The sequence below is a fragment of the Trichomycterus rosablanca genome, chromosome 20, assembly GCF_030014385.1.
Source record: "Trichomycterus rosablanca isolate fTriRos1 chromosome 20, fTriRos1.hap1, whole genome shotgun sequence".
NCBI lineage: Eukaryota > Metazoa > Chordata > Actinopteri > Siluriformes > Trichomycteridae > Trichomycterus > Trichomycterus rosablanca.
The window spans coordinates 17,351,686-17,365,624 of NC_086007.1; the positions used below are offsets into that span (position 1 = coordinate 17,351,686).

General features: G+C 40.9%; 1 protein-coding gene across 1 annotated transcript in view; it reads left to right on the plus strand.

Annotated features, from left to right (window-relative positions):
- The window catches only part of masp1 (MBL associated serine protease 1), a 59,129-nt gene extending 58,049 nt beyond the window's left edge, over window positions 1-1,080 (plus strand). The window contains exon 10 of the mRNA XM_063016472.1: window positions 35-1,080. Coding sequence (XP_062872542.1) covers window positions 35-912 — 878 coding nt within the window. The 3' untranslated portion in view covers window positions 913-1,080. The remainder of the gene's footprint in view (window positions 1-34) is intronic.
- Window positions 1,081-13,939: the final 12,859 nt, after the last annotated feature.

The following is a 13,939-nucleotide window of genomic DNA, read 5'->3' on the forward strand; positions in this document are numbered from 1 at the left end:
ATATTAATGGTACAGTAATATGTCTATGCTTAAGTATGTGGCCAGGAGTCCAAGCCCTTCCCAACCCAGCAGAAGCGAATCGTGGGTGGACAAGCAGCTTTTCCAGGTCTCTTTCCTTGGCAGGTTCTTCTTTCTGTAAAAGATGTTTCCCGTGTACCAGTTGATCATTGGTTTGGTAGTGGTGCTCTCCTGTCCCCATCCTGGGTGCTGACTGCTGCTCATGTGCTCTGCACACAGCGAAGGGACATGTCTACTGTGCCTGTTGTCCCTTCACATGTGCATGCCACCCTGGGACTCACAGATGTACGGGACAAATGGCTGGCATTTAACCATTCAGTGGAGAGGCTTATTCTCCATCCAGACTTTGACCTACACAACTACAACAATGATATCGCCTTGGTAAAACTCAGTCAACAGGTTATGCTGAATGAATTGGTGAGACCTGTTTGCCTGCCACCCCCCAGGGTCAATGATCAGACTCCATCTCCCTTACCTAATACACTAGGAGTGGTTGCAGGCTGGGGGATCAACACTGCTAGTGCTTCTGCCTCAAACAAAAGGATGAACCTTAATTCTGGGACAGTGTCTAATGTGCTGCAGTATGTAAAGTTGCCAGTTGTGGCACAGGAGAAGTGTCAGGCCAGCTATTCCTTACGCTCAGTGAACTATAACATCACTGAGAACATGTTCTGTGCTGGTTTTTATGAAGGTGGACGTGATACCTGTTTAGGAGATAGTGGAGGGGCATTCGTCATCAAGGACCTTCACAGTGGGAGATGGGTAGTTCAAGGGTTGGTATCTTGGGGAGGACCAGAAGAATGTGGGAGTCAGCAAGTATATGGGGTTTACACTCGAGTGTCAAACTATGCAAACTGGCTGAATACAACAATGGAAGCGGAGTGTTGGAAATAATTTAAGCTTATCTGCCTTTTCTTTGTCCCAATGTGTAATTTAATTCAGTTTCTAAAACTATATAATTTGTCTCCTATATTTCATATGTCCTGGACATATTTATTGTAATGTTTTTTAAAAAGGCCTATGTATAGCTTCTGTAAAGGAAAATGAATAATTTTCCATATGCCCCCTAGTATATGATTTATCATTGCCTCTTACATTTGATATTTCTTACAAAACAATTTTATATCATTAAACAAAATGTATTACACAAAGGCAGTTTGAAAACTAATGAATACTGATAAAACATTTTTTTTTTTTTTTTTGCTCTGTTAAAATTTAATTTTATTGAAATTAGACACACTGCTTGCTTTTACATTTTATATCACAATTTTACTGTAAAAATAATTTACAGATCAAGGGCAGATGATCTTATATTGTCCTAATTTTTTTGACTGGAATTCAGAATGTAATTTTTTGTTTCCTAATAATTGTCCAGGTCATAACTGCTGATGTTTTACTACTTATATATTTTATAATTTATAATTTATATATTTGCTTGAAATGAGAATTTTGTAATTTTTATTTTTATTAATCTTTATATAATCTTTATTAATTTCTTAATGTCAGATAAGCAAAGATGTATCTTTGTTGCATCTTATTTAGCATTGATACTGTAATGTCATAAACTCTAAACTAAGCTTTGTTAGACAAATCATAAAGATAATTAAAGCAAACAGTGTGCACCTGGCCACAATTTGGAGTGTCACAGCAAAGGGCCTAAATACTTTTGAATTTTAGTAAAATGGCATTTAGCCAAACCGACAATTGTGACAATATTATAACACCCAACAGTGGCAAATTAAGAGTGATAGGGTTTGAACCTTCTATTACTGATCTATATATTTCTTATAGCCCTTTTACCAGCTAAGTGCTGGGGAAAATATGTTAGCAATTAATTAATTACAAATTTATAGATAATAAAAAATTATGAAGCACCACTGACATTTTAAGGGGCAATTACCAGGAAACCAGGAAATCAAACTCTCAGTGTGACGTAAGGTCTGAATAGTTATAAGGTTTATTTAACTCTAAAACCTAACATATACAACGGACATTAATTATTGGAATAACTAAGGGTTAATATTAAAAGTATAAATCTGTGGGTGCAAACAATCACTGGAAAATAATAATAATTATCTATAGTGGATTGAATGGTTGGTAAAACCAGGAAAGTTTAGAGCCTAAATACAATGAATACCATTGATTAAGCAGATAATAGAGTATAGAAACCAAGCACTTTAACCTTGAGCACATGAGGCATGTACCTGTAGAAATTCATTCGTATAGTGCTTTTGAAAACTCTGATTACTTCTCTGACAAACTGTGAAAGACCGAAAACTTTTAAACAACTTAAACACTTTAGATCCAAAACAATACCACCTCTTTTCAATTCACTTAGAGAGGTACGGAGTGCAGTGGATGTAGCCAATAGGGGATAAACTTTTCTTAAAGTCACGTGATGAAATTGGATACCTTTCCTGCAGCCCACCATGGAGATTAACCACTTGTGATCAGTAGGTGATGCTTAAAGTTTTAACAAAAACATTCTAAGTTGGCTCACAAAAAAAAATTGTAAAAGTTAACTCTTAATACCACTAACATAATAAAAGAACAAAATCTAAATATCAGTATATAGATTAAACAAGTCAAATTCACATAGATCATTACAATGATTTAAGCATGCAGTACAAATGTTCTTTAGCCTTGTATACAGTTATCTAAGTAGATATTAGTATAACATAATTCTTAACAGTATATTTTAAGTCAAAGAGAGTAAGCAAAATAGAATGGATATTTTAAATGTATAATTATAGGAACAACATTACAACAATTGCTGTATTGTCTTTGGTAGAATTAACTTGGCTTAGTTATTTTCCAAATCAGTTAGATCATTGCTCAGATCCCATATTCAGGTCACTGGAATTTAAGATGAATGTGTATATGTTTGGTTTGACAGAGGTAAATTGACTCTTGTTGTCTGTGAAGCTTCAGATGTCTCCAGTTGGAATTTTGGAGTGAAGGATTTACTAACACAAGGGGGAAGTAGATTGGGAATATGTTCCTTTTGTACTAATGGAGAGAAAGAGACAGTCAGAGTCAACTTGTTCGTGACGTCACGTGTTTCGCGAATTTCGGTTTGTAATCTGAAATGTTTTTGTATGTTAAGTTAAAAAAAAATCGCTCATAACCCAAAATGTTCGTATGGTAAACGGTTCGTAAGTCAAGGGTCTACTGTATCTTATAAGGTCGGAGAAAACAGACCAAGGAGTTTGATACATGTTTTCTTTGGAGTTTGCATTAGGGTACTAAGATGGCTATGGCAGAAGCTTGATTTTGTGTTCAGTTAACCCTTTTGTGTTGATCCAGACATACTGTATGTTTTGGATAATCTTCATGCTGGAAGATCCAACGACCCGCGATTTTTTTATTGATTTTTTGCCTCCCTTCCTTTTTGCCCCCCTCTACACTGTACAACAGGGCAAAACAAACTCGGGTCCTTGACCAGGCAAGTTTGGCACAGTTCCAGTTGATTAGAACGACGTAATAACTATTATTTATCAGTTAATATGGGACTTTTCAGCCGAATAGCTATTTTTTATTCCTTGACATATTAAACACACTTTTTGAAAAAAATGTGTTTTAAAGAAAGTTTATATTTTTGGAATAAACTTTCCTTAATTAAAGGTTTTCTCTTTTTCTTCAGTGACATTAGGCTAATTCATGAAAATGTGGATTTTTATAGCCCATTATAGCCTTATTTTTTACAACGGGTGCCAATAATTGTGGAGGCGACTGAAACGAGATTGCCAGACTCGTTTAGTAAACAGTACGTCTAACAGTGACAGTGTAACAATTGTAGTTGTTCAAACAACTGGTTTGTTCAAAAAGGTTTTCAGCCATGCTAAAACTGCAGAGTTCCCCCTGTAGAAGCAAAGCAAAATGTACAAGTTGCTCATCACTTTATTCTTCTTTTGATGCCTTAAACTATTAAAACACATAACAATGTGAATGTAAATGTCCTGAGTACTGTGAGCAGAATAAGCTGACATGAAAACTTTACTTGCACTTTACTTTTACATGGGGATTGGCCAAAGGTGTAGAGTCTATCCCAGGCTACGTAAGATTTGTCCGACCCCAATTCTATCAATTAGAATATTAAACTTTTGCCTTGGAACCTCAATCACCTTCCTGTTGACAGATAAAGATACAAATGGCTCCACTCTTTAATTATTAGTTTGCTTATGTTAGTTGCTCAGGTAGTCCAGCTTTTCCATCCATACATATCTTTGCAAGAAGGTGTGCTGTGTCTCCAAGTACAGTCTCAAGAGCATGGAGGAGATAACAGGAAAGGTGAATAGGGTCATAGAAGCACATTAACACAGCAGCAGGACCGATATTTGCTCCTTTGTTTGAGGAGGAACAGGAGGACCAATGCCAGAGCCGTACAAAATGACTTCCACCTAGCTATTTGGTGTGCTTTATTTTGACCAAAATGTCAGAAACAGACATGAGGGCCCAACGTTCTCTAGTGGAACCTGTGCTCACTACCTAGCACTGTGTAGCTCAATTGCCATTCACCAGAGAACATAAGAATTGGTTCTCTTCACAGGTAAGAGCAAGTTTACACTTAGCACATGTGACAGACATGTCTGGAGACGCCATGGTGAACGTTATGCTGCCTGCAACATCACCCAGCATGACCAGTTTGGTTGTGGGTCAGTGATGGTCTGGGAGGAATATGGAGGGTAGAGGAATACAGAACAAGAAAATTATGCTTGTACAGTATTTATGACATGCAATTAATCTGAGTATGCAGACATAGTCAAAAATATTGGTACTGTTAATGTTTATAAATAAAGATGGACACAAACAAGACCTGACTGGAATGTGCTTTGGACAAATACAAAGTCACACTAATTCTGTGTTTACAGGAGAAAAATGGGTTTCAAAGAAGTAAAAATAATTATTTGTGATGTTCTGGGGTTGTGGTGCCTTGGATTTTTGCAAAATGAAGGACATCTTATTCAGGATTACAGCAAATGCTTAACTGCATTCCCTGCCTTCAAAGGCTGTGCTGAAAAATATTTAGAATAGAATGCCTTCATTTGTCATTTATACATATGCAGGTGTATAGTACAACAAAATTCTTTTTTTACATATCCCTGTCAGGAGTTCCATCGATGCTGGGTAATTCATTATGCACCAGTCTGGAAACTTTGGTGACATCTGGTGGCCATGAAGGTTACTACCCCAGTTATTCACACCTAATGCTCAGCCACCTGTTTCCAATCCACTCCTCATTACCCAGCAGTTTAAAGCCTCTGTTTTTCTCCTCACTCTTACTAGATCGTCTGTTGACGCCACTGTGAGAACTTCTCAGATAACCTTAGTCTTGTAACTCCTCACCGCCTTCCCTCTCTCCAGCCTCCAGTCTTCCCGCCTCCTTCCTAACCCCCGGTTCCCTCGCTGCTCTTTCCACGTTCTTTCTTCTTGTTAAATCATACCTTTGAGTTTTGTGTGTGTGGTGTTTGTGGTTGTGGTTCCAAAAACCTTTTACTGGCTTACCACCAGCTTAACAGTACAATCTGGTCACATGGAACCCGCAAACCTGCCCACAGAAGATCAGATGTCCCTGAAGGCTTTCCTTTGTCACCAAGCCACCCAGCTGGACCAGCATGATTAGCTGCTGAAGTCTCTTATTGAGAGCAATCAGCAACTGGTCCAGCAGTTGGGGAACATCTCCAGGCAGGTTACTGCCCTGACCTCCTCCCAATCCATCTTGCCCTCAGCCCAAGCACCACTCCCCACGTCCCTGGTTATGCTCACCCCGATTCTGATTTTGCCCCTCCGGTATGGAGCTAATTTAGTGCCAAAACTTTGCAAATAAACAGAACGTATTCTGTAAATATGATACGATTTGCAAACAAACACAACACGATCTACAAATAAAAAACACTATTTGTAAACAAACACAACACGATCTTCAAATAAAAAACACGACTATTTAACGCACACAATGTGATTTACAAATGCAAAACGCCACTGTTGCAAATGCATATGTGACTTTCAAATAAATGCACAGCTGTTTTCTAATACACTGCACTTCACAAACAAATAGAACACGTTTTACAAATACAAACGCTGTTCCGCAAATGCCGTTCGTGAATCACGTGACTTTTGGCACTGTTCTGGCGCTTGTGTCACTTATGTCAGATTTTCTCACAAATACAACCCGACTCGAACAAATGCATCGCACCTGAGCAGTAGGGGCCGCTGTGGGTCCACGTTACAACATGTGAATGAGCGAGAAGAAGCCACTTAATTTATCCGAGCATTTGTCTATAATTCTGTGCTACTTTTGCCTGCTTTATTTCTGCTAGCGGTTAGTTAGTTTTAATTTTTATGGTTATAGTTAAAGCGTTTTTTCATACAACTAGGGAAGCTAATCGTTTTTAAATAGCTATCTGTGACCTTAACATTACGGAACATTGCAGTTAAGTAAAAGGTTGGGTCTAATAAAGTTCATTACTGACTAAATGTGTTGAGCATTTTTTACGTTATCTTGTACTTAACTGTTTTTATAAGTAAAACAATTTTTGTTGCTGCTCCCTTGCCAGTTCTGTTCTAATTATTTTTCCTTCTATCTATCTATCTATCTATCTATCTATCTATCTATCTATCTATCTATCTATCTATCTATCAATCCATCCATCCCTCCCTCCCTCCCTCCCTCCCTCTAAATATATACATATATATATATATATATATATATATATATATATATATATATATATATATATATATATATATATATACACTATATATATACACTATATATATATATATATATATATATATATATACAGTGGGGTCAAAAAGTATTTAGTCAGCCACTGATTGTGCAGGTTCTCATACTTAGAAAGATGAGAGAGGTCTGTAATTTTCATCATAGGTACACTTCAACTATGAGAGACAAAATGAGAACAAAAAATCTACGAAATCACATTGTAGGATTTTTAAAGAATTTATTTGTAAATTATGGTGGAAAATAAGTATTTGGTCAATAACAAAAGTTCAACTCAATACTTTGTAACATAACCTTTGTTGGCAATGACGGAGGTCAAACGTTTCCTGTAAGTCTTCACCAGGTTTGCACACACTGTAGCTGGTATTTTGGCCCATTCCTCCATGCAGATCTCCTCTAGAGCAGTGATGTTTTGGGGCTGTCGCTGGGCAACACAGACTCCACAAATTTTCTATGGGGTTGAGGTCTGGAGACTGGCTAGGCCACTCCAGGACCTTGAAATGCTTTTTACGGAGCCACTCCTTCGTTGCCCGAGCGGTGTGTTTGGGATCATTGTCATGCTGGAAGACCCAGCCACGTTCCATCTTCAATGCTCTCACTGATGGAAGGAGGTTTTGGCTTAAAATCTCACGATACATGGCCCCGTTCATTCTTCCCTTAACACGGATCAGTCACCCTGTCCCCTTTGCAGAAAAACAGCCCCAAAGCATGATGTTTCCACCCCCATGCTTCACAGTAGGTATGGTGTTCTTGGGTTTTTCTTTTTCCTCCAAACACGACGAGTTGAGTTTTTACCAAAAAGTTCCATTTTGGTTTCATCTGACCACATGATATTCTCCCAATCCTCTTCTGGATCATCCATATGCTCTCTGGCAAACATCAGACGGGCCTGGACATGTACTGGCTTAAGCAGGGGGACACGCCTGGCACTGCAGGATTTGAGTCCCTCTCGGCGTAGTGTGTTTACTGATGGTAGCCTTTGTTACTTTGGTCCCAGCTCTCTGCAGGTCATTCATCAGGTCCCTCCGTGTAGTTCTGGGATTTTTGCTCACCGTTCTCATGATCATTTTGACCCCACGGGATGAGATCTTGACCCCAAGGGAGATTATCAATGGTCTTGTATGTCTTCCATTTTCTTACAATTGCTCCCACAGTTGATTTATTCACACCAACCTGCTTGCCTATTGTAGATTTACTTTTCCCAGCCTGGTGCAGGTCTACAATTTTCTTCCTGGTGTCCTTCGACAGCTCTTTGGTCTTGGCCATGGTTGAGTTTGGAGTCTGACTGTTTGAGGCTGTGGACAGGTGTCTTTTATACAGATAACGAGGTCAAACAGGTGCGATTAATACAGGTAACGAGTGGAGGACAGAAGAGCTTCTTAAAGAATAAGTTACAGGTCTGTGAGAGCCAGAAATCTTGCTTGTTTGTTATTGACCAAATACTTATTTTCCACCATAATTTACGAATAAATTCTTTAAAAATCCTACAATGTGATTTCCTGGATTTTTTTTTCTCATTTTGTCTCTCATAGTTGAAGTGTACCTATGATAAAATTACAGACCTCTCTCATCTTTCTAAGTAGGAGAACCTGCACAATGAGTGGCTGACTAACTACTTTTTGACCCCACTGTATATACAGTGTATCACAAAAGTGAGTACACCCCTCACATTTCTGCAAATATTTTATTATATCTTTTCATGGGACAACACTATAGAAATAAAACTTGAATATAACTTAGAGTAGTCAGTGTAGAACTTGTATAGCAGTGTAGATTTACTGTCTTCTGAAAATAACTCAACACACAGCCATTAATGTCTAAATGGCTGGCAACATAAGTGAGTACACCCCACAGTGAACATGTCCAAATTGTGCCCAAAGTGTCAATATTTTGTGTGACCACCATTATTATCCAGCACTGCCTTAACCCTCCTGGGCATGGAATTCATCAGAGCTGCACAGGTTGCTACTGGAATCCTCTTCCACTCCTCCATGATGACATCACGGAGCTGGTGGATGTTAGACACCTTGAACTCCTCCACCTTCCACTTGAGGATGCGCCACAGGTGCTCAATTGGGTTTAGTCCATCACCTTTACCTTCAGCTTCCTCAGCAAGGCAGTTGTCATCTTGGAGGTTGTGTTTGGGGTCGTTATCCTGTTGGAAAACTGCCATGAGGCCCAGTTTTCGAAGGGAGGGGATCATGCTCTGTTTCAGAATGTCACAGTACATGTGGGAATTCATGTTTCCCTCAATGAACCGCAGCTCCCCAGTGCCAGCAACACTCATGCAGACCAAGACCATGATGCTACCACCACCATGCTTGACTGTAGGCAAGATACAGTTGTCTTGGTACTTCTCACCAGGGCGCCGCCACACATGCTGGACACCATCTGAGCCAAACAAGTTTATCTTGGTCTCGTCAGACCACAGGGCATTCCAGTAAACCATGTTCTTGGACTGCTTGTTTTCAGCAAACTGTTTGCTGGCTTTCTTGTGCGTCAGCTTCCTTCTGGGATGACGACCATGCAGACCGAGTTGATGCAGTGTGCGGCGTATGGTCTGAGCACTGACAGGCTGACCTCCCACGTCTTCAACCTCTGCAGCAATGCTGGCAGCACTCATGTGTCTATTTTTTAAAGCCAACCTCTGGATATGACGCCGAACACGTGGACTCAACTTCTTTGGTCGACCCTGGCGAACCCTGTTCCGAGTGGAACCTGTCCTGGAAAACCGCTGTATGACCTTGGCCACCATGCTGTAGCTCAGTTTCAGGGTGTTAGCAATCTTCTTATAGTCCAGGCCATCTTTGTGGAGAGCAACAATTCTATTTCTCACATCCTCAGAGAGTTCTTTGCCATGAGGTGCCATGTTGAATATCCAGTGGCCAGTATGAGAGAATTGTACCCAAAACACCAAATTTAACAGCCCTGCTCCCCATTTACACCTGGGACCTTGACACATGACACCAGGGAGGGACAACGACACATTTGGGCACAATTTGGACATGTTCACTGTGGGGTGTACTCACTTATGTTGCCAGCTATTTAAACATTAATGGCTGTGTGTTGAGTTATTTTCAGAAGACAGTAAATCTACACTGCTATACAAGCTGTACACTGACTACTCTAAGTTATATCCAAGTTTCATGTCTATAGTGTTGTCCCATGAAAAGATATAATGAAATATTTGCAGAAATGTGAGGGGTGTACTCACTTTTGTGATACACTGTATATATATATATAGTTTAAGTTATTATGTCCACATTGAAACTGTGACAGTGTGGCCAAATATTTTAGCTGTGTTCATAGTCTTATTTAAGTCTAATTTACTATAAAATATGTTTAAGATTATCATGATGTTGAAAAAACAGTAACACTTGTTGACCCAGTCAGGAATGAAGAACATAACAAGCGAAAAATAGCTAGAATTTTGCTAAACTATGTGCTAAATTATAGTTGCTAAACTATGCCTATGTGTTCATGAATTAATATGAATTTTTGTAAAGACAAGGGAACCTTATGACAGCAGGGCTGAGTGGTAATTTAGGACAATGCAGAGAATTTAATCTCATTGTAACTTTATTATTATTATAACGTTATTGTGGGCATTATTTACTGATTTTTTACCCGTGAACTGATTTACTGAAGTGTTACCCGTGTGACCTTTGCAGTAGATGGATACATTTTAATGTGCAGAATGTACACCCAAACTACATATGTTAAAATGTAGACACGTCCTCCAGAGACTCAGGATGTGTTGTTGTTAATAAATCAGTAAATTGGCGGGAATGTATTGACATGCGTGGGTTTCCTCCTGGAGCTTCCGTTTCCTCCTACAGTCCAAAGACGTGTAAGCGAGGTGAACTGGAGACACTAAATTGTCCATGATTGTGTTTGATATTAAACTTGTAAACTGTTAAACCTCGTGTAATGAGTAACTACCGTTCCTGTTATTAATGTAACCAAAGTTTAAAACATGACGATAAAATCCTAATAAATAAATAAACTTGAGATATATGACTGAGATACAGATCAGTGGCTCTATCGAGATGCGCGACCTATAGTATAAAATAATAATTCATTCAACAAGGCAAAGCGCTTCATCCACCTAGACTCACAAGCCGGCTGGAGTGGCTTCTTCCTGCTCATTCACATGTTCAAACGTGGACCCACAGCGGCCCTACTGCTCAGGTGCGATGCATTTGTACGAGTTGGGATGTATTTGTGAGAAAATCTGACATAAGTGACACAAGCGCCAGAACAGTGCCAAAAGTCACGTGAATCACGAACGGAATTTGCGGAACAGCGTTTGTATTTGTAAAACGTGTTCTGTTTGTTTGTGAAGTGCAGTGTATTAGAAAACAGCTGTGCATTTATTTGAAAGTCACATATGCATTTGCAACAGTGGCGTTTTGTATTTGTAAATCACATTGTGTGCGTTAAAGAGTCGTGTTTTTTATTTGAAGATCGTGTTGTGTTTGTTTACAAATAGTGTTTTTTATTTGTAGATCGTGTTGTGTTTGTTTGTATCATATTTACAGAATACGTTCTGTTTATTTGCTAACAACTTATTTATTAAGTTTTGGCACTAAATTAGCTCCATACTCCGGCTATATCATAGGGCTCCTTAGTGGGAGAGCCCTGACTTGGGCTGAGGCTGCTCAGTCCATTGTCGGCCCACAGGTAGTCTCGTATGCGGAGTTCCTCAGCAGGTTTTGGGTGGTGTTTGACCACCCAAACTATGCTACGCCAGGGCTCCCGGTTGGTTGCTGACTATGCCGTGGAGTTCTGGACATTGGCTGCAGACTCCGACTGGAACGACTCTGCCCACCCGCGGGGTGTTCCGTCGAAGCCTGTAGGAGCACCTCAAAGATGAGCTGGCAGCCCGCAATGAGCCTTCTGAGCTCCAAGGGCTGATTAACTATTGTGGCCAAATCGGACACCTCCTTGTTTCTTGCCCGGTACGCCCAAAAGGGGGAGCTCATTAGTAGGAGTGGAGACTCTGACACAGATCCCCCACCTTTACGGCCACGTCTACTGGTCTTTGCCACCCTTTGCTTTTCAGGAGGTTCATTTTCCCTCTTCTCTTATCGACTGTGGGTCCGAGGACAACCTTATTGATGAGGATCTGGCCACTCAAACCGGCTGCACCTTAGAGTCCCTTGGATGGCCGGATTCTTGCTCGCATCACCCACCGCACTGCTCCATTGACCCTTGTACTCTCCAGAAATCACCACAAAATCCTGTCCTTTTCTGTTATCAAGACTCCCAAATCCCCTCTAGTCCTGGGTTTCCTGTGGCTTTCAACACACAACCCACAAGTCGACTGGCAGCGAGGGAAGATCACTGCCTGGAGCTATTTTTGACACTCATATTGCCTGCAGTCTGCTGTCCACCCCGCTGGCCTTTGACCTTGTACTTCTTCGTCTGACAAGGTTCTAGACCTTACCATGGTGCCCTCCGAGTACCACAACCTCCGGGAGGTTTTTAGTAAGGATTGTGCTTGGGCACTACCTCCTCACCGACCCTATGACTGCGCCATCGACCTTCTCCCAGGGGCCCCACTTCCTACCAGCCGCCTGTACCACCTGTCTAACCCAGAGAGGGAAGCTATGGAGATCTACATTTCTGAGTGCCTAGCGGCTGGCCTCATCCATCCTTCCTCCTCTCCCCTGGGTGCCAGGTTTTACTTTGTAGAAAACCGAGATACTACCCTGAGGACCTGCATCGATTATAGGGGCCTAAATCAAATAACCGTTCAAAATAAGTATCCCCTTCCACTGACCTCCTCAGTCTTTGAGTCCTTGCAAGGAGCCACTAATTTCAGTAAGCTGAACCTCCGCAATGCTTACCACCTGGTGCAGATTCGCGAGGGGGATGATCTCCTGTCCTTAAGTGGGATCACTGCTCTAGATTTGCTTGTCACCCAGGAGCCAACCGAACAGAATCCCTCCTGAAGAGACATTTCTGGTGGCCTTCCCTGGAGGCGGACATGAGGGAGTGGCCGCCTGTTCCACCTGTGCCAAAAGCAAAGCATCTCACCAATCCCCTGCAGGCTTGCTGCAGCCCCTGGGCATTCCTGGTCCCACATCGCCCTCAATTTTGTTACAGGCCTTCCAGAATCCCAGGGTATGACCGTCATTCTGACGGTAGTGGACCATTTCTCAAAGCTTGTTAGCCTTACCCAAGCTCTCTTCAGCCCTCGAGACAGCCAAACTTCAATTTGATCAGATGTTTAAGATTCATGGAATCCCCCTAGTTATTGTTTCAGACTGTGGCCCCCAGTTTGTGTCCTATGTTTGGCACGCTTTTTGTAAAGCCCTGGGAGCAACAGTCAGCCTCTCGTCCAGGTTTCACCCCAGTCCAACGGACAGGCTGAAAGGGCGAATCAGGAACTGAAAGCAGCGCTGCATGACTGCCAGCAATCCCGCACACTGAAGCACTCACCTAGCCTGGGTGGAACTCCCTGATGCCAATGGTGCCAGTTCTGTGAACTGTGTTGATATTTTATATTTTTTTAGCTGTCTCATCAGCTTTATTGTTACTTACGTAACCAAATACTTTCTTTTTGTGAGCTTGATATTTAATTATGGTCACTATAACCTGCATGGTTACCTGTGTAATCCTTAGAGCAGGGGTCACCAACACGGTGCCCTGGTCGCCCACAATAACACTTGCATTGATATAGATTTGAAAATGACAGGGGGCGAAGTTCAGTATTATGCAAACAAACCTCTATCTCACTCTTTGCTAAGACAAGCAAGTGGGTGCAGCTATGATGGGGAACAAGATGCAGTTTTTACCCCGGAAAAAAAAAATGAACAGAAAAACATGGCAGAAAAGCGGAAAAAAACTTTTCACAATAATGGGGGAAAGAGTGTATGTCTTATTTGCGAAGCAACTGTGGCGTTGGCAAAACGCCACAATGTGGAGAAACATTTCAGTATGTGTCACAAAACTTTCATGCTAACTACCCACTATGGGCAGAAAAAGCCAGTGAGTTAAAGGCAACTTTGGACAAACAGCAGTCTTTTTTATGAGGTTGGTGAAAAAGTCACAAAGCAACTGAAACTGCTTTTGTAGCTATGATATTTTGATAAAGAAGAATAAAGCCTTTTTGGATGGGACGGTGATAATTGCAAATGCTGTTTTCAAAGACAAAGAAAGAGAAGAATG